The 22449-nt window shown below is 34.3% G+C and overlaps 1 protein-coding gene across 1 annotated transcript in view; it reads right to left on the bottom strand.

Moving 5' to 3' along the window:
• LOC147070717 (venom protease) overlaps positions 1-22449 on the bottom strand; it is a 37365-nt gene that overhangs the window by 1673 nt on the left and 13243 nt on the right. The window contains exons 2-7 of the mRNA XM_085949237.1: positions 11414-11481; positions 9083-9174; positions 5751-6031; positions 3606-3714; positions 1704-1885; positions 42-328 (exon numbers count right to left, since the gene is read on the bottom strand). Of these exons, the coding sequence (XP_085805363.1) occupies positions 42-328; positions 1704-1885; positions 3606-3714; positions 5751-6031; positions 9083-9174; positions 11414-11481 (1019 nt within the window). The remainder of the gene's footprint in view (positions 1-41; positions 329-1703; positions 1886-3605; positions 3715-5750; positions 6032-9082; positions 9175-11413; positions 11482-22449) is intronic.

The following is a 22449-nucleotide window of genomic DNA, read 5'->3' as shown; positions in this document are numbered from 1 at the left end:
TCCGGACATGACTCCGCATATTGTGACAGGTTTTCAGTTACCTGCGTATATCTCCCGTCGACAATCATAACAAGTGGGGCGCCACCGTAGCCGGCGCAGGCGTCCCCCGGAGGTTCAGCTCTAGCGCACATCTGCGCATTCGAAAGTGGCGCTGCGGCGGAGTAAAGCCTTGCACACTCCTCGAGGGGAAGAATGATGGCTGACGCCGGCTGCAGGGTTGAGGGGGCTACTCTTTGTGCACCGAGGCGCCCCCACCCGGGAACTATTCCTCGTAAGCCGGTTGCCGTCGGGATGGGCGAGCCAGATAGACAGATTGGGAGGCTGGTTACTGAAAAAAGAATACTTTTGTATAATTATTTTGATAAGTACTAAGTACTTGTTGTTGAAAAAATATTAATACTACACGATATGTAGTTAGAATATGTGAGATACATAATATCTATATTATATTATCTCGATGAAAACAATATGTCATCATCAGTCGCACTCGATCTCTTGATAAATGAAGGCCTCCCCAATATCTTTCTACTCTCCACGGTCTCAAGTTATTCACTGCCACGTACATTCGCCCAACTTGGTAATTTCGTCGATCCAGTAGGTATTAGGGCGGCCCTGCAGTCGTTGTACGTTCGTTAGGTACCACAACACAAACACGCCCTCCAAACCAAACCCGCCCCGCACCACACTCGGTCTTAATCGAGTGTTTCACGAGGCTTTCCTTTGATGTGAAGCATCTGTACAGTTGTTTACGCCTGGTAATATCCCAGGAGCAGTTACCCAAGGCTCTCAAGTGAGCTTTGACTGAGTTTACTGACTTTACCCTAATGCAAGGGTAGTCAACCTGGTCCCTACCGCCCACTAGTGGGCGTTCTAGCTTCCATGGTGGGCGGTAAGGGTTTTGAAAATATTTTCATTATGTTTTCATAAAATTCCTCGTGACAATTTCAATTTCAAAAATTATACTATTTGTATCGCCCTCGCATAAGACATCTTCTAAAATAATACATTTTTTAGCAAAAAGGCAGTAATTGAACATATTCATTGCAGTTACTGCTTGTTTATCATTAATTTTTTTGTATTTTAACTTCCTACAAATAAAAATTACAACCGCTTTTTATTAATTCACAGTATTACAGTTTGATAGAAATGACATTATGTCATTTATCTCGAAAGTGTGTGAGAGTCAGTTACTGCCTTCTTCCTAAGAAGGGCAGTATAGTGCGACCGCAAACAAACGCTTTAACTTGCTGTATCTCTGCTTTATAAATTTTATAAAGTAAAGTTACTTCCCTAATTTATAAATCACCATTACTGTGGAACCGGTGGGCGGTTAGAAATTTTACTACTAACAGAGATACAAAAGTGGGCGGTAGGTATAAATAGGTTGACTACCCCTGCTCTAATGCAAAGTACTAGGATAATAATTGCAGTAAGCTATTTACTGAGTTTGCTATAATTGGACACTACGGGAAATGGAGATTAAATAATTTGTAATTGTGGTAATGTATTTAATATCGTCGATCAATATGCTGACACGGATTGAGTTGTTTATTCCCATTTATAGTGTTTAGTTCGATTAAAAGATATTGGGCATTCAACACTGTAGGGGAAAGGTTTTGATCGTAACCGAATGAAGGCAGATGCTGAACGAGATCAAGATAATTTATAAGATAATGTAAAAGGTCAAATGACTCTACTTCTACCTGTGTATTTCATGTCCTGCTTCAGTACGACGAGCGCCACGTCGTGTCTGTAGATCTTCCTGTCGTACCCTGGATGGACGATCACCTGGGCGATCGGTATCACCTGGGTAGGGCCAGCGCAGAACATCTCACCGCAATCAGGGTCGGTCTCGGTGTTCCATTCGCCCACTGTTACCGAAGAGCTGTAACCACGTTGTTTATTAATGTTGTATTAGAAATAATATTTGATCAAAAATAAAATGAGTAGAACGCATGAGTAATCATATGCATTCAAACTCGTACACAAGAGGATCTGAATGATTTGGCTATCAAATAGCATGTAAAGGTTGTATAACCCTACAACTGACATGTTATTGTCTACTGTACGACAAGATCTTCTTGGCTACGTGTTAAAACTGTGAACTGACAAGCTCCTCCTATTTACTCGACGACAGCGACTTCAGGCTATTGCCTAAATCTTCTTGTTGGACAGTATGGTCATTTATAGACCATAGACAATGACGCAACGGAAATGGGACAGTCGTCTTTGAGCTTTCCTAAAATGTAGTCGACACGCGCCACTCGTCCGTGTCTTTTTTAATATCTACATTCTAAAGTATAATATTGTAAACCTTTACACTCAAAACAAAATTCATATACTTAATGTATTTCGTAGTACCGTGTTACCGAAATTTATTACCATAATATAAAACCAAGAAAATACCGACTCGTGTTTCCATTCATCACTGCCCAAACACATGTCACACACTTACGACACAACCAGCAGAACAATATTATACGTTATATATTACAACATCCCCCCGATGAGCGTTCGCATTGGATCCACTTTCGGCATTCTACGATACGCAAGACATGTGGTCACTGGAAGATCATCAGTTTCAACCATTTGAGGTAGGTACCCGATTTTTGCTAAAATTTTGATGCGGTAACAGTGCAAACGACACACATATATATTTTAGATCCTAATAATTATGACCGTTAGGCCAAGCGCATTCTATAACTAATTATGGGTGCGACAGCTCAGAATAACTGATAGATAAGCACCCGTACGTCAATTGATTATTGCTAAAACTCAAAGTGTCTGGATATGAGGAATGTACCCGGAACTAGTAGGCGGATTAAATACGAAAGGCACCCGTTTGATTTTGTTAACCACGCTCCCTCCCGTCGCCTTAAAAATAAATAATCAATTATTATGAATATATTTTCGAAATAGACTCCCCCCCAATCATTTTTCTATATACGCACACGCCTGTATACATAATATACATAATTATAACGATGTCCTAGCTTTTTCGTAAAAGGTGGTTGTTAGTAATTTTGAACAATCACAAACACCCAGGTTTTGAGGAAAACACATAAATATTGTGTCCTCAGCGGGTATCGTACCCAGACCTCTCGGATGGAAGACCAGCGCCTTATGCACTGCACCACGAGAGCCGCCTTGTATGCATAATATTATAATTAAGTCAATCTAATCAACACCACCACATCTATTCTATACACAAGGCTGCTATCGGCCGCTACCGGCGGCTACCGAGGGTGGTTTATCATATTTCTGTATGGAGATATTATAATTGTTACAATAAGTTATCCATCTAAACCTAAACTGTCAAAACTGTCTATTTCGCTCTAAAAGTTAACACAGCCAAGAGAGGTGATGTTAAAACATACCAATTATTGTAAAAAGTACAATTAACTTATTGTAACAATTATAATATCACAATACATTCATAATATGATAAACTACCCTCGATAGTCACCGATATCAGCCTTGTATATAGAATAGATGCGCTGGTCACGCAAATGATGGGGGGGGGGGGGGTAAGGGCCGACGCCTATTGTCACCATGGAGATATTAAAATTATGGCTATATTTTTGTGTGAAAGTTGATGGACTTACAGTTTATAATCATCAGCTTTTGCCAGGGCACAGTGGGCAGCCGTCAGGACAACTCGACGGGAGATGATGGAACCTCCGCATGGATTTCGCATTTGTCCATTGTATTTATCTAAAAATTAATTAGCAAATTAAAAATATAATATAGTTAGTAAATCACGTAATCAGGCTGTGCATTGTGCATTGGATTTGTATAAGTGTCTATATCAGTCATTCCCAACGTGGGGCGTACGGCCCACCGGGGGGCAATTTGAATGTTTTGGGGGGCAAAAAGGTCATCTTGAAAATCATAGAAAATCATATCTTGAGAAGCATAGCCCAAGGATCGCACTAATATTCTTCCGAGTTGTATATTATGTAACGTAATATACTTACATATTTACTTACGAAAGTTAAATTAAAAATAGTATAGCTACTTATGTGTATTTATTATTTGAAATTTTTGGAGATTTTTGAAGCGTTGAAGTGGGGTTTGGCAGAAATAAGGTTGGAAAACACTGGTCTAGGATAATATTTTAATACTCTTAAAAGACTGATGTAATATTTAATTATCATTTTTAATTTATTATTCGAAATTTACTTTAATATGTAAAGTAATTTTTTTAAATTCATTAATAATCAAATTCAAAGTTATTTATTTTTACATATTTACACCTTTACAAACTATAAATATAAGACATCATTTTGAAGAGTTTGTTATTTTGAAAAAGATGTCGTTCCAATGATATTCTGTGCAAAAGTAGATATTGTAAATTTTGATTCATATTTTATGATACAAACGTTTATTTTGACTTTATGCCTCCCAAATGATTTGAATATAACATACATAATTTTCAAAACACTTCTGAGAAAATATTATAACCAATAGAAAAAATCTTTTTGCAGGAAACGAACCTGCATCTCTCGGGTATCGCGCCAACCTACATAGACCACTATGCCAAAGGCGTCATACTTAATTGTGACAAATTTTAACTAATGGCTTTTCAATAAGATTTAAGAATGTAACATTCTAATTATTGAACATACATAATTTTGAAAACACTTCTGAGAACATATTATAATATAACCAATATAAAAAATCTTTTTGAAAAAAGTAAGACACCCCGTTTTTGTTTCCAGAGCCCTCAAATTGGTATAGGTATACCTAAGGATTGCAATACCAGTATTTCAAAACCGATATCTCAGTATTTTCCGATACCGAAATACCGGTTTTCAAAATCAGACAATACCGATATATTCGGTATTGTCTGATTTTGAATTGGAATTTAAGTTTGATTTTTGGTTCAACTACTAGGTAGGTATTTGTAAACAGCAGCATATCTACCATATTGAATTGGCGAAGGGTGGAGGTAGGCTGTTAAGATCCGACATAAATAGTGCACACTAAACATTGTCAGTCATACTTATTCGTTTTCACTGAACAAAGAATACAATTTGCAGATGATGCTGGTTAATTTTTAAAATTCATTTAAACCCTGCCTAAGTGAAAATTGTAGGCGGTTCAATGATACCAAATATTTATGACTAACAAAGTTTAGTGTGCACTATTTAGGTATGTCGGATCGTAAAAGCCTACCTGCACCCTTTCACTACTGCTATATTATTATCATACCTTCACCAATTTTAACGGTTTACATACATGTTTATAATTATGCTATATATTTTTGCTATAAAATATTAATATTTTAAAGACATTTTCATATCTATATTTTATTGGTTGATACTTTTGTTGTTCAATATATTTCACGAATACCGGTATTAATACCGGTATTCAATTGGAAATACCGAAATACCAGTATTAGTATTTTTACTCGGTATTGCAATCCCTGGGCATACCTACTGATATTTATAACAGCCCACAAACAAAGCTTACCGCATGACGCTAGTACCTAGATATTGTGTTTTAAAAAACTCCCAGATATTCAAATTAATTTTACAAGCCAAGGAAACGAACGCTAAGCAATAGCTTGCAATCGTTTACCGTAAAAGCTTCATCACTGACGTTTACGTTATCAATACCTGTGTAATTTTGACTTTACTCTTCATCACGGATGACTCCATAGTGCACTTTATAAAAGTAACTGTCTTTCGGAATTTAGCCAATAACTAAAAATACTGAATAGGTATATCAATCAATACTTGACTCACGCTTAAATCCAATCCTTGCCACCCAAGGATGTGACCCAATCCCAGAGTAGTTCCTCGCCTGCACTATCGGCTTCCCGCAAGATGGAACTCCTGATTGCGACGATGTCTGACTGGCTGCTCCTTGCAATGGGATATCCTGCTGCGTGGCATACCCTTCGTCGCCCATCGGCGTCTGTAGACCTCCATTCGGATTAAAAGGACTGTTGATGGTAGACTGGCCTCCTGGCGGACAGCAGACCCTGGCTTCTCCCGCTCCCCATCCGCAAGTCAGCGCTGTAAGTCTGCGGAAGAATCTGGACGTTGTCAGACGCCACGTTTGTCATGATCATGATGAATCGGTTGGTGCAAGTTAACATGAGGCATACAATGGAGTAATGTTGGTTATTTGTCGACGGATTATGGAATGGATTTGAAGTGCTTCTGATAGACGAGCGAAACCCATGAAAATTCCATAATGTAATTAATGACAATGTCCAGAAATTTAAAAACCTTATAAACAATACAGTTAGCGGTCCGAGTATATCTGGAGGGAGTGGAACATTTATTTCAAATTGATTTCTACTTTCTGTCTCGTCAAGACCATGATCTTTCGATTTGAGTGCCATTGGTAAGGATTGCTTGTGGTTCAGCAATGCAGTTTATCATTATGTAATTGTTTTATCTTTGACACATTTATCTCTAAACCTGCTTTATGGTTTTCATTTGTAAGCTTCTCCACCCTGTTCAGAAGATCTTCTGGGTCGTTCGCAAAGACAATAATGTCGTCTGCAAAACGCAGGTGACTTAGGTATTCGCCGTTAATGGCGATTCCACTGTTGGTTTCACTTCCAGTCAAGTCACCTGAATAGATCTTCCAGGCTAACGGTGAATTATTTGGGGGAGATCATGTCGCCTTGTCGTACACCCTTTCTAAAAAACTTTACACTGGCTGTCGTACCACTTTATATGTTATTCATATATATATATTCAGCGTTCGAAATGGACCAGAACGCACCGGAACGCATCCGAAATTCTCAAGACTACCGCTCCATCTCGTGGAAAAATTGAAAATGGTGCTCAGGTTAGAAAATTATTATGACAAATTACATTAATTTACATTTTTTACCATTTTTTTATTAGCACGTATTCTTGTTTGTCCCGTAAAGATTTTTTTTTGTTTTCCAAGATTTTTAACTAATTTCCCGACTAGCTAGACATTTAAAAGTTTTAGAATAAATCAGAACACGACGGGAATGCATTTTTAATACTTTCGGCCATCTTTATTAGAATTGAATTCATTTTAAGTTAATTCTGTTTTGTATGTTTCGGAAAAATTCGTTAAGAGTAATATTTACTACTCACTATTATTGGTTGCTAAGTGAGTCCTAGCAACTACATTATTAATATACCTATACGTGCGTTACTATGGAAATCAATTTGAAATGTCAAAATGACATTTCATTATTTTATATTTATTAATACATAGAATTGTCAAGTTTATATGATTCAACAGAAAATTTAAAAATGTGGTAAGTATATAAAAAGTTCTTTTTAGTTGTAATTATTTGCTTAAGTTAATATGAAACTTGACATCTCGTACACACATATTATTTCTACAAACAATATAATAAGATGTTGTGTTATTTTGATACAAAGTTTTTATGTGATCTTAATATGACATAAATTCTAATTAATGAAAGATTTATTATATAAGCTAGCTGCTAGAGTAAAGAGAGTTCGTTGTCAGTGTGTGTTTACCTTTGGTGAGTGGACTCGGCGCCTGAAGATGCCGAAAGGCGAAACCCGGGTCGCAAAAACGACTTAAATGGAATAGTACAAAGCTTGAATCCATTAGAATTTAAATTCAAATTCCATCAAGTACCTTGAGTCGATAGTATTAATATAATAATAGATTATTTATAAGTTAGTATAAATCAGTGACATTCCGCGTACGTAGGCAAACTATGCACTGATTATATGCGGCAGGTAAAGTAAGGGCAAATAAAAGTGCCATTTTTGATAGGATATTTCGTGATTAGATGGCTTTAGCCTGCGGCGATGAAACACATTGCCTGCTCAAATCTTTAGTAGTAAGGCGTATCAGATTTCTACTGACTGTTATAGCATTTGTTCGTTTGATGTAATTAGATAGATATAATATATGGTTGGTAGGTATATAACAAAACACTCGCAAAGTTTAATATTTTCAGAAGATTATCGAGCGGTCCGGTTCATAATATTCTATTTCGAATGCTGTTGTTATATTATATTTAAATACATTCACTTAAATATACATTAATATTAATTTACATGATAACTTCACACCACTATGTCGAGCTTGTGAATTTAATGTTATTTGAAAATGATCGAAATTGGGCGCATGAACACATAGATTTTTTTATAAATAATTAATTAAATAATAATGATGAACACCCAGTGGCGATTGTAGGTACGTTGCAGATTTACTTACTAAATTGTTTGCCTTTGTTATAAATCGCTATTGGAGGTTAAAAATATCCGACCATGTCCGGTCCTAATAAGGTCATATGGGCCTCCACAGACTGGCGGTTTGTATCAACAGATTTTAGTTATACAAGAAATGGATATCAGCCACTTGCTCAACCTATTGGGTCCATACTTTGTCTCTTGAAAAACAATATGTGTACTTGCCAGACCCAGGATTATAACCTGGGACCCACGACGCTGTAGGCCGACTGTGCGCGTAAAAATATACTTCGAAATATTTATATTGCTGGGATTTATTTGTAAAAATATATGTTTTGCTCAGATAAAGTTAAATAAACAGTTTAAAAACATTATTAAAAACTGCAAGATTTGTATGCTAGTCTTTTTAAAGTGATGAACCATCTTACGATAGTGGCCAATGGCATGATTAAATTTACTACGTTTTCAATCGATCTACACCATTGACTTAAAGTTTTGGGTACTTTTTAGCCGAGGCACATATCTAAACTCGTCCGACTGCAATATTTTGAATATATTGATGTGATTTTGTTGGTATTCACAAAACAAATTTAACTTAATGTACTTCTGCATACAGCTAGATTGCGGCATTTTAGTTTGAAAAAAAGGTTGTTGTCGCAAACAGAAAAATAAGTCGGAAGCCAGTTTGCGCCCGATATTGATTTATGACCATATCCCAGTCGAGACGATTTTCAATGTGCGACCAGGCTAACGAAACCACGATATGCTTGTCGGGAAACTGCCACTGACGGTTGAAATTAGTAGAGTTACCGCGATTTATGATTGAACAAAATGTAGGTAACATTTTAGTTATATACGAGTATTTTCAGACATTAAAAATATAGGTTTATATTGGTGACGACTTTTACTTGTCTGATGCCAGGCAGGACTTGTCCAAGAGATCGTCGAGAAGTGGGCAGGAAGATATTGGCAGACACATGCTCATCGGTGCACATAATTGCTGGAAGAGAAAACGTCAGATAAGAAATCAAAAAGTAAATTAATCAATCGCTCATAAGCAAAGCATCCATACGTCCACAAATCTGACAGTTTATATAAACATATTTTCGCGAGGAATCATTGTTAGATATACACTTAATCCTGGCCCTTGCAGTGGATCAAGCACACATTGAAAAGAGCCATCGTAACAGAGACATAGCTTAAGAGTCTGCAGCTCTACCAATCTTAGCTGTAACGAACGGCGCACTTCCATAAAAAAAATATAATCTTAATTATGCAGTAAAGTTATTGCACAATATTTCTTCTTTTTGCCACCGTCTTTCAAATGTTGGTGACCAAATTGTAGTGGGTTCATCTTACTATCCTGGGCAGTCGTATCACATCACTAACGGCTTGGACATTGAGCTACTTACAGAGAGTGATGTCCCGAGGCAATGTGTTGCCCTTAAGGCTATACCTCAGTTGAGGCATGTTCTAAAAAGATCGTGGCTAGGCGATGCACGGATTGCGGGTCTAGTAACAAAATAATAATATATGCATTGATATGTTTTCTTTTTCAAGTAAATGGGTAACGTTTTTAGTCATCTTTACACGATTTAAGAATCAATAAACCCGTCGCCATCACGAAACAAATTGACGTATTGATACCTCGACGTTCGCTCTCCGAATGCCAGTGAATCTTAAACAGACTTATTACACATAAAATTTAAAAAAAATTGTTATACACACAATCTATTGAGAATTGGAGCATTACTGTAAAAACAGTGGTGATTTTAGATACATAAAGGTTTGTGGCGCTGACAGGCTTTGCGACACCCTTGTGACAAATTTTCTTGTAAGATAAACCGTCATTAACATTAAACACAACTATAGTTATGTTGTGAAGATTTTTATGCTTCGGTTATTTTTAAACTAAGTTATCGTTACTTTCTAATGAAGCGACATGATCGTCAGCGTCATTGAAAACAGCTATTGCTCTCAAAAGTTGTAGAATATCCTCCACGTAACTTTGCAATTATGACAGTGACAAGATTTGTGTGTAATACGCACTGCGTATTAGTGTATTAGTAAATGCTAGGCGCCTGATTGGATGATTTCTTCAAATAATTCAAAAAAATCTAATCCAAATTGCAAGGTTACGTGGAGGGTAGTATAATATCTGTATTCATTCCTTCATTTTCCACCCCTATGGAATGGATGACTTCCCTATGTCCATGGGACGTCATTGCTTACAGAGATTGCATAGCCAAGGGAATCTCCTTCAGCTAACGCTTCGGCTGCAGTCTATCTTTCATATGCCATACTTACTTCTTATTGTAGAAAATAAGGTAGAAGTATGCAATTTTTCTGCACTTGAAGGCAGATAGAAGATCTCTTGACTTATTGGGCTATCTTAAAACCTCCTCATTGGTAATAAAATCAGCTAAGGAAATTGTCATCGTATATATATATCGATATAGCCACATCTTAAAAGCCTGTTCTTTTAACGTAGATCTGTAATATAAAGTAGCATCTGATTGCCTTCCAACGAGTTCCCAGACACACATATGTCTCCAGTGACGTCCCAGGACAAAATGCCGCCCCATTATTTATACCGTATTTTTTTATCATCCTTTCATGACACCAATAGCTAAGAAATGTTTTGTATGGATACATTACTAACGAGATAATATCTATATTATATTATATACCACTAAATCTAATTTAAATGCAATATCTGGTTCAATAGACAATATTGCGAGTCCATGGTTTCAGATACATTTAAAAATACACCTAACCACTTCCAAAACTCGCGAGTTAAAATTAGGTAAGTGTGTACCTAGCTATAATTCAAATGTAATTCGCAAATGTGCACATGTCATTGCTGATCACTAAGGACGCGACGTCCAAGGAAAACGGAAGTAAACTAGACATCGCGAACCCGACGAAAAATATAGTCCTGTTAAACCTTTTATAGTAATTAATACATTTTGTTTCCAACCAGTGCGCAGTGTATTTTTTAATGGAAAGATATTTCCGTTATTTTTAAGTTTAGGTGGCTATTTCTATATAAACCTAATTATTTTCCTCGATTTGCCGCCCTTTGGGTAACTGCCGCCCCCAAGCGACGCTCAATCTGCCTACCCCCACGGGACCTCACTGTATGTCTCGAATAGAGAAGAAATCCATCATATGTAAATCTTTATCTCATCCAAGGAATTGCAGAATCGACCAGATAAATTAAACGTTTGTATACTCACGTCTTCATAGCTCTGTCTGCTTTCCGGTTTTGAATTTCCTGAACCTTCTTCCAGCATGATTAGAGCTTCTGAAATGAGACATGAAAGCATATTATATAATGTACTGTGAAAAAATATAGGTTTGTTTAATATGAACTTAAATTATACATAAATTTACCCTCCAGCATAGCTATTCTTAACGATTAACACTTTAGCACGTTTCCGTTATTGGTCTAAACCAAAGTAACACGGAAGCAATTCCATGCACAATGCGGTTATCAGCGGTTGTTTACAATAATTGGTAAGTTCGTAAAACGGCGAAAATTGAAGTTGCTAGACATGTCGTGTGAAATAGGTCTCTTATTCGCGGACCTCGGTCAAATTCGGGAATGTTCATGCTGGGGGGGTATGTATGGTTTTTCCACCCGAACACCGAAATTTCGTATTGAAACGTCATACAAGAATTGAATTAAAATAGATTATTTTTATAAATAGTCGCACCTTGCATCTCAATTTCCAATATGTACTGTATCTCGCTCTAAAAGTTAACACAGCTGCGGGAAGGGGTGTTAAAAGATAGCATTTTTGACAGCTAACTTCTTGTGATAATTAATTGCCTATTAAATTTATCACCTTTTGGGTGTTAAGTGGTTATCGAGTAGTCAATAATTTAGAAATAATCAGTGGCACAAAATATAGTTACCTATATCTGCTTATATGTTTTTTTGCAATAATATAACGCTCGCGTCCCATGACAGTATAATTCAAATTTAAATTTATTTATTTTAGTAGTGCATAATACAGTTGTGAAGGATGGAGGTAGGCTGCGGAGATTCAACACTGAGTGCACACTAAACATTGTTAGTCATACTTATTTGTTTTCATTGAACTACTTAAGAACTCTCTACTTAAGAACATACGGTTTCTTTCCCTATGATAATGATAATAAAATAAATTTCCCGACTCGTTTTCTTCTGGGTATGCTATCAATGCAATCCCTATCCACCCGAAGAGTGATTGCTCTTTCAAAGCATTTCTTTTTACTTCTTCGTGGGTTCATTTACAATTCGTTTATACTGGCAAATATTAATTTTCATGTTCCCAACAATATCACTCGTAACTCTATGGTCTTCAAGATACCTCGTCCCAGGACAGATGTTATGTTTCATGATGCTGTGTACCATGCGATTAACTTATTTGATGGCACCATAAAAGTTGATTTATTTTTTATTAACTATATAATGTTTGTGGACGTGTTAAATAGGCTAAATTTATAATTGTATATATTATCATGTTTCTTTATTATTTACATAAACACATACTGTGTTTTCTGCTTTCTTGTTATATTAGTTGTTATTTGTAATTAGGATATTTTTATATTTATTATGCATTATGGCGCATTGGCCAATCGCTGTAATGCCGTAATACTCTTTTTCTAAATAAATAAACTACGAATAAAAATTGCAGAAAGTTATTTTTATTAAAAATCAATTATTCGCTGCAAAATACAAACCATAACAGATAAAAAAAATCTTTTATCTACTTATCAAATACATATCCAAAATAATGTATGATTTAGTAAAATCTGAAATTTGTATTCTTAGTTCAATGAAAACAAATAAATTTATTTATTTATTTAAGAAGAAATTCAAGAGGTTCACAACATGAGATTTACATTATAAAAAATATTACCCTCACAAGAGAGTAGATGATACAAGTAGGTATATAATAATAATAATAAAACATATCAAGTACAATTTTATGCAGAAAAGTAAAATTTAGAATACAGAATACATGTCACGATACTGAAAATTGAGCGCATTGACTAGTGTTGCACCCCTCGCTAATGGTGCCTGATAGACTTGACACGAGGAAACAGTTCCGATCCAGAATTAATCATGGCTGTGACAACGTAGGTAATTGATAGACGTATGTAAATTAAAATTTTACAGGACACCAGGATTGGAAACCATCCCTCGCTATAATAGGAAAAAATATTTCAAGAGCAGAAGTGACCTACGAGATTCAAGAGAGTGAGGAGTAAGTATGCCCTATAGAAAGGCAGTCGGAAAATTAATCATTTGACGAATATCGAAAGGAAAATAAATATGACTGGAAAAGAATATTTTTCACTATTTATTTCATATCTCAAAAGCCTACCTCCACCCTTCGCTACTGGTATATTAATATGTTGTATTAAATGCTTTTATCCTAATTAGCAATCAAATTGAAATTGATAGTCTTTTTCGGTGTCTACACAAACGGATATACTCAAATAATTGAAATAATATTAGTGGTTAGTTCGCTGACCCACGTTGCTAACTAGATACGTGTACATTTCCGTCAACATTCATTCATTGTCCCCTTATAAAACATTCAATTAATTATTTATTTTACTATGCACGTATTATAAACGAGATGAAAGCGGCGAATAACAGCGTGTTTTGCGACATTGTAATCTGCCATTAACCTGAATACTTGTCGGACATTTGCAAAAATTAAACAAAGCCGCCATTTTAGCCCAACAATCAGTTTTTTGAAAATGGTATCCCTTGTTATATTGTTGCAACGAAACTTTTAAATGTAGGAATTATATTTCAATACAATGATTACTGGTGAGGATTAGTGGGTACGCGGTGAATATTCTCAATATACTCAGCGTTTCCCAAATTGGTTCTCGGGAACCCTAGTATTCATTGAACTGAGAATATCTATTGCAGATGGTATTGGTTAGTTTTAAAATATCAATTAAACGTTGCCCAAATCAAACCATAATAGCTGATATTAGGCAAAAATATTCTCATTATAAAATGTCTAAAATTATTGCATTAAACTTTATAGATATATTATGAATATGTTTTATCTTCTATAGTTTGGTACTGCAGGGCTTAATATTTTTTTTTAAATTCATCTACAATTTGTATTTTTAGTTCAATAAAAACTAATATGAAAGTATGACTGACAAAGTGTGTATTGTTTTTTTTCGGATCTCCAAAATCTACCACTATCTACTGTTATAGTTTAATCTAGGCAGGGTTTAATTGAATTTAAAAAACTAACAGTGCTCGAAATGGAATATTTTACGAACCGGAGCGCATCTAATTGCTTGTGTATTTTAAAAAATGAGTGTGTTATGCCGTGTCTACATTGGCAACAAGTTGCTGGCAACCTCATTAAATTTCGATAAAAATTTTTGGTCAAACAAATTTTGATAATTACCGTGAAATTTAATGAGGTTACAAGTGTGGATAAACTTTCAGATTTTTACATTTAATGGCAAATCTAGCTCACTGTCAATTTAATATGTCCACGAGACGGAGCGATAATTTTGAGGATTTTACGAACCGGAGCGGCGCTCCGGTGCGTTCCGGTCCATTTCGAGCCCTGAAAACTCACCAATACTGCGATGTGTATTATTAGTTCAATGAAAATAAATAAGAACGACTGATCAAGTTTAGGGTGTACTGTTTATGTCAAATCTTCACAGCCTACCTCCACCCTTCGCTACTGCGCGAGGGTTGTTGTTGTTGTTTTTTTTTTTAAAGATATGATTTTTGGCGCGGCATATTCGAAAACGCAGAAAATGAAAGGATTTTGCCCCTGCGGCATTGACAGGTTTCACCTGCTTTTAAATAATGTTTATATAATGTGCAGTGACGTCCCGTGTTGGCAGGCAGATCACGCGTTGCTTATGGGCGAATAATGATAAAGGGTAGGAACACAACAGATTAATAAATAGAAATGTAAACGCCATCGCCATGGACCAAAGTTCTGAAGCAGGGTAGTTTATGGCCTGACCGCCTTAAAAACTACGTCGACTGTTCCCAAAGATTGAAAGCACGTTAAATTAACGTGACAAACTAAAATACATATTATTAATAACTTTTGAAAATAGTATGTTCTTTAACACGTGTTTAAGTTTATCCCATATTTTTACATACTCGAGATATTTAGCCTGTTATACCACACCCACTAGGGTAAAACAGTTCCCAATAATTAATAAAGGAATGAACACATAACAGATAATACATATAATTCCGATAGGCTATATTCAATACACTACACTGTGATGCAGGGTTTTGAATGTGTGAGTGTCCTACGAAAATGAACCACGCATTATAGACGTGCAATAGTGTGTGTAATACACCGATATTAAATGAGTGTCAATGCATAAACCGAGAACAATTAATAGTCGTCAGTATTTGACAGTATTCGACGTATCGTCACCTTACTATTAAGACATCGTAAGTCCGATATTATGAAAAAATGAAGTTTGTTCGACAAAATTTAAACAAAAATCATTTTAAATCATATCAAAACCTCTGATTAGTTATTTAAGACTAGTATAAAGTCCATCTATCGATTTTAAAAACTCCTAAGTCTCGTGGTTTTAAACATGGAATTATTTCACTACCAGTATTAGCAGATTCATCGATTAGACAGGTGTTTAAAATATTGTTTTATTACGTTTTTTCCTTCCCCTCAACATTCTTCTCAAACAGACTTACGAGGTTTTAATATTAAGGTGACGGTAAGCGTATTCTTGACGTTTAAGTTTATCCCGAATTCTCCCTTACTCGAGATCGGTTACCTGCTACTCTTTACCCGTTAGGTATTTCAGTTCCCATTATTTTTGAGTTCCCTGGGAACGAATATGAATATTACGACCGTTGAAAGTAGTGGCGGTCTTTCGTTGAGCAGACTGCGCGATCGCTTTGTTAGAAAGTTCTGAGATCTTAGTTTCAAAAATAATAATTGAAGCATCACAAATCCTTGCAGCCTATTCTATTTTCCAGTATCTACCGAATGAGTATTTTTTTTAACTGATAAGCACAAAATTTATGTAGGCTTATTTAGACCTATTACATATTTTATTATTCATATTGTCATCGAAAATATTAATGGCCAAATAATTGTCGCGCTCAATTCAATATTAGGTTATTTTCATGTATTTGATATTGACCTTGCTATATAATTGACGTAATTATAATGATATGATATGTCTGGAAAATACAAATCACGTAAATATAATATATATTTTTAATCTATTTCACCACTATTATTGCACTGCAATGGTATTGCGGAAATGTTTTTCAGTTTAATATTATTTCCAGGTATAAAAAAATCAATTAACTATTATTTGCATGTAAGTATTTTATGTGGAGTGTTTAATCCTTTATCGGTTGGGTACCGTTATATCCCATTGTCACATTACGTCATAAAGCTTTTATCCTCCTGCAGTGCCGCACCAGCGTTGGCAATTTAGCGGCATCTAGCTTGCAAAAAACGCATCTGGCTTATGGCGTTGTTACTAGCGTTTTTTGGTGCCTACAACTGTTTTAAATGTACATATATAATTTTGAAGAACACTTTCTGAGAGAGTATATTTATATTATAACCAATAGAAAAAATCTTTTTTGAAAAAAGTAAGTCACCCCGACGGGGAATCGAACCCTGTATCTCTCGAGTTTACGCCTCATCCGTCGCATTTATCCATTATGCTACGGCGTGACATACTAATAGCGATAAATTTTAACTTTTGGTAAATTTTAATACCTACTCATCAGCGCTTTTCCAAATCAAGCTACTTTGGCAATCGATTTTTGTTTCTTAAATCAAAGTAGGTATATTACTATTACTTTGATTACTAACCGACGTCGTGGAATTTCTCCAATATTTTTTAGACGTAACTACTTGCACTTGCTAATAATTTTATAACTAGCAATTTCTTTTATTCAACGAATAATTCACAAGATTTAAGAATATATCATTATGATTATTGAACATATATAATTTTGAAGAACACTTTCTGAGAGAGTATAATATTATAACCAATAGAAAAAATCTTTTTTGAAAAAAGTAAGTCACCCTGACGGGAAATCGAACCCTGTATCTCCCGAGTTTACGCCTCATCCGTCGCTTTAAATGTGTTGAAAAAACGCTAGATATTTAGTTTATTTATTTTCATGTGTATCAATATTCTGACTAGTAGATACTTGATGCAGCTAGTCGGTACCTATTTTAATGAGAAATAAAACACGATTAAACAATTTCGTTCAATGTTTTCGTATATTATTCCGAATCTCCGCGTATATAAAATAATAATTTTACATTATTATTAATCTAAAATGTGTGTTCTTTAATTATCTATGTCTGTCCTACAAGAAATAAACCCTCGTCTTTAAACAGAAAAGAAACAATTTTAAAAATTATTTTTTGTTAAAATGTGTCATTTTTACACGTATAGATTTTTTTTCGATACGCGATAGCAAAGGCACTGACCTTCGTTCTTGGTAGAATTAAGCAGGATGTAGGTATTTTTACAAAATCTAGCATTTTTTCCTGCCAACTAGCTTGTTTTAATGCCCCGTCTGGTATGTTTTTGTCAACGAAGTGTTGGCAACACTGGCCACACCAAGCGAGGTTGGGGAAAATTATTCTTTTTTTTAAGGGGAATATAATAATATATTCCCACAATTAAACAGACAATTTTCACAAAGCGCCAAAAACATTTAAAAAGATGAAATTCACATCGGAAATAGATGGTTTCCCAACTGTCAAATGGTAGATTTTCACTATGGAAAGAAATGGTTCTCACTTTTGTAAATAATTTATTGTAACACTAAAAAATGAATAAGTGTATCGAAGGAAATTATATTCACTTTTTCATTCATACTTATTAATGGTTTTCGTTGGATTAAGAATACATATTACACATATTTTTAGTTATTTTTTTTAAATCCATTAAGCCCTGCCTAGGGATTGCAATACCGGTATTTCAGTATTTATCAATACCGAAATACCGGGTTTAAAAATCCAAAATACCTGAATTTTCAGTATTAAGAAAGCACACTCGTTAACGTTTTTGAAAATGAATTATAAGTTATGTGCTGCTATAATGCAAATATATTGAGTGAATCCAACAGAGGTGAAAAAGTAATAAAACAAATTTCATCAAATATATTTATATAAGTAATTGTCGCGATGAATTATCATAATATTATTTCGAAATAGAAAACATCCGTGCCAAAAATGTTCAATTATTATTCTATAATTATTGATGACTGTACAAGCGTTGATTTTAAGAAGCTTTTCCTGCAGCCGGACTTATTTGCACTTGATGAACTTTTGAGGGCTTTTATTAAAATTATCAATATATTCAAATTATTTGTAAAAAATCACTAGTTCTACAATTATGATCAAAATATTTTTTTAAATGTCAACATAATAAATGTACGTATGTAGGTTTTTGCTATAAAATAATATTTTTAAAAGATTTTAAAAGCTATATTTATTGATAAGCACCTTCTTCTGTTTGTTTAATGTTTAATAAATACCGGTATTAAATAAGAAATACCGAAAAACTGGTCTTGACATTTTCATTCGGTATTGCAATGCGTAGCCCTGCCTAAACCAAGCTATAATAGATAAAAACATTATTATGTCTATAAAATATCCAACTATGATTTAATTGCACAATTTTAGATATTATTTTATATGTAGTCCAGTATTTTTTGACTATTATCTATCATGGCTTGGTTTCGCAGGGTTTAATTGAATTTTAAAAACTAACCAACACCATCGCGAAATTGTAGTCATTTCAATGAAAACAAATACGTTTGACTGTTAAGTAAGTGCACTATTTATGGCGACTTTAATAGCCTACCTCCACCGTTCGCCACTGAGGTATAGCGTTAATATAAATAAACAAAATTATATTATTATCGCCAAGTTTCATAGTTTGAGAATCGCCGGCATGGCAAAAAGAATAATACACACGTATATTGAAACAATGTTCCCAAAAATTTGCGTGGCATTTTGACCCCAAATCCTAAATGTTTTTAATCACCGTACCGTGACCGAAGATTTGCATCACAATTCAAAATGCTTTGTGACCGTGTATCAGGTAACCATCTGACGACTGACTCTTCGCCAAATACTGAAACACCTTGTCGTAGTGACGAGAAGGTATTTGATTATGAACGTATTTAAATAGTGTTTTTATTATATTTAAATTGTAATATAAATTGGAGAATGACTTTAAAAAGTTGAACCGTGCACAAAGCACAACTTAATGGGTAGGTAGCGAAAATAAAATTAACTATTTTAATTGAGATGTGTTAAAGATAACGACACCATTTCCGCAATAAATTATTTCTATTGACCATTGGCGGTTTATTTAAAAGAATAATTTTTGACTGATACATACAGAAGCAAATTTAGAAAACATGATTGGAGGCAATTCAATTCAATTTCAATCCATTTTTTTCAATTCAATTTTTTTTTTCAACATATTGTGGACATTACAAATTATAAGTTTAAGACGTTCACAAGATGACATTAAGAAACAAAGATATTATATAAAACAGTATTACATAAAAAAAGAGATAGATCAGTAGATAAATTAGATAGGTACAAGGAAGTACACCGGATGAGTTAAGCAGACCCTATTTTAAGAATTTATAAAACAACGTCCACCTAAACTCATTTTCACGTAGGTAGAATATATCAACACCCGAAGAAATTTCGTTGAAGATAGTTATCGCCCTCCCAATTGGCATTACCAGTGACAGGTTGGTTCTGCATCTTGGGAGAATAAACAACTGATGGTCTCTATTTCTAAGATAGTTATCAAGGACACACAGGTCAACACTGCCCAGAATGGCAGAGTTCTCATTTATACCTCGTATAAGTCGAAAAAAATACGTAGCTTAATAAAGATTTCTTCTAAATTGCAGACTGCAGTATTTAAGCATGCCTAAGAGAAAGTCAGTTGGATAAAGCCACGGATAGTATCCCTACAACCTCAAGTAAAGGAGTCTCAAGAATTTCTTCTGTACCCTCTCCACCATGAGACCATACTTCAACTGATGCGGTGCCCAAACAATAGACCCACTCTCAAGTCTGCTTCGAACTAAAGAATTAAATAAAAGTTTTAATACCGTAACATCCGAAAAGACCCGGGAAGTACGCATGACGAAGCCCAACATTTTAAGGAGGGACATGCTCGTCGAAGGTCAAAATTGAGTTTTTATTGTATTTTCAAACCATGATCCTGGACACTCCTTAAACGTTGTAGATGATCTATTTATATAATTTTGAAGCCTTATTATCCTTTATAGTTATTTTAAATATTTGATGACTGCATAAAGTATTTTTATTACATAAAATAGTATTCTTTTAAACCTCTCGCTCAAATGTTTTAGAATATAGTCATATTTCGGTACATAACTGTGCAGTGGTGTTAAGATTTTTTACATTTATTAATTTTTAAACGCATTTATAAAACCATTAGCATAATTTATTACCAGATAATTTTTGTAAAATATTCACGATAAAAAATTATATTGATAATCTCTGTGATCCCAAATTTTACAAGAATTAGGCATTTTATTATTCAAAAATCGGCAAGATTAACACATTTCAAGATGATTCTAAAGATATTTATTATAAGCTATGTCTTTGACCATTCAAGTGTGATAAACATCTTATGAATAATGATTGCTTTATAATAATTATTGACCTAAGAATAAGGTAGTGTTTTTTTGAAATACGCCATTTCTTTTGTCATTCCCCAGTGGTTAAGCTACAACATACGGCCGTAGCCATAAATTGACAAACTATAATTGAAATAGGGAGTAAAATGATATTGACGCGCGTGTTTGAACATGTACCGTTTAAAAAAAAAAAAAAAAAATCAGTTAGGTACATGTTCAAACACGCGCGTTAACATAATTTTACTCCCTACTTTAATTATAGTTTGTCATTTTATGGCTACGGCCGTATGTTGTAGCTTAACCACTAGGGAATGACAAAAGAAATGGCGTATTTCAAAAAAACACTACCTTATTCTTAGGTCAATAATTATTATAAAGCAATCATTATTCATAAGATTTTTATCACACTTGAATGGTCAAAGACATAGCTTATAATAAGTATCTTTAGAATTATCTTCAAACGTGTTAATCTTGCCGATTTTTTGAATAATAAAATGCCTAATTCTTGTCAAATTTGGGATCACAGAGATTATCAAAATAATTTTTTATCGTGAATATTTTACAAAAATTATCTGGTAATAAATTATACTTATGGTTTTATAAATGCGTTTAAAAATTAATAAATGTAAAAAATCTTAACACCACTGCACAGTTATGTACCAAAATATGACTATATTCTAAAACATTAGAGCGAGAGGTTTAAAAGAATACTATTTTATGTAACAAAAATACTTCATGCAGTCATCAAATGTTTAAAATAACTATAAAGGATAATAAGGCTTCAAAATTATATAAATAGATTATCTACAACGTTTAAGGAGTGTCCAGGATCATGGTTTGAAAATACAATAAAAACTCAATTTCGACCTTCGACGAGCATGTCCCCCCTTAAGCGCCTTGTTACAAATGGTAACTATATGGCTAATAAATGTCAGTTTACTCTCAAACGTAATGCCAAGATCCCTTACAGATGATATTCGTGACAGAAATATTAGTAGGAGGCTGTAGTAAGGGTAACCGGACAAAACAGTACATTAAGAAACAGAACGGTGATAAAACAGAACATGAAAAAACAGGGTTACATGTAAGTTGTACGTACGCAGTTGGCCGTAGGACACTTCTTCGTTAGCCGTTGTCCTTGAAACATGACGTGTTCGTATATAATTTAATCAAATGGCGAGTTGTTCGTTAAACATGTCACCACATAAGTCAAAATTGTTAGTTTCGAAATAATTTAACACTAATGTTTGTGTCGTACAAATGAAATGGTAACTATATTTTTTTTTTGTTTTTTTTGCGGTTTATAATATATGATAATAATAGGATTTTTTGTATACCATTATTAACTGATGGTGAGTTATAACACTGTTGTTTTGATGTTAAAAGACGATTTTCATATATGCAACAATGGAATTTTTTCTTTTAAATGGGATATTACAAATCTCAGTGATTTATTGCGTTGGTATAGCTTTCAGCAATCGATTGGCATACTTATCTCAAAATCTTTTACTTCATCACACTCGTGCTTTCGGGTATGGGTATATTATATATTTCAAGGAT

Source organism: Rhyacophila brunnea, unplaced genomic scaffold, assembly GCF_057557595.1.
Source record: "Rhyacophila brunnea isolate RB1 unplaced genomic scaffold, BYU_Rbru_1.0 scaffold_21, whole genome shotgun sequence".
Lineage (NCBI taxonomy): Eukaryota > Metazoa > Arthropoda > Insecta > Trichoptera > Rhyacophilidae > Rhyacophila > Rhyacophila brunnea.
Note: the sequence above shows the minus strand (reverse complement) of the source record. Positions and strands in the feature narration are given on the sequence as shown.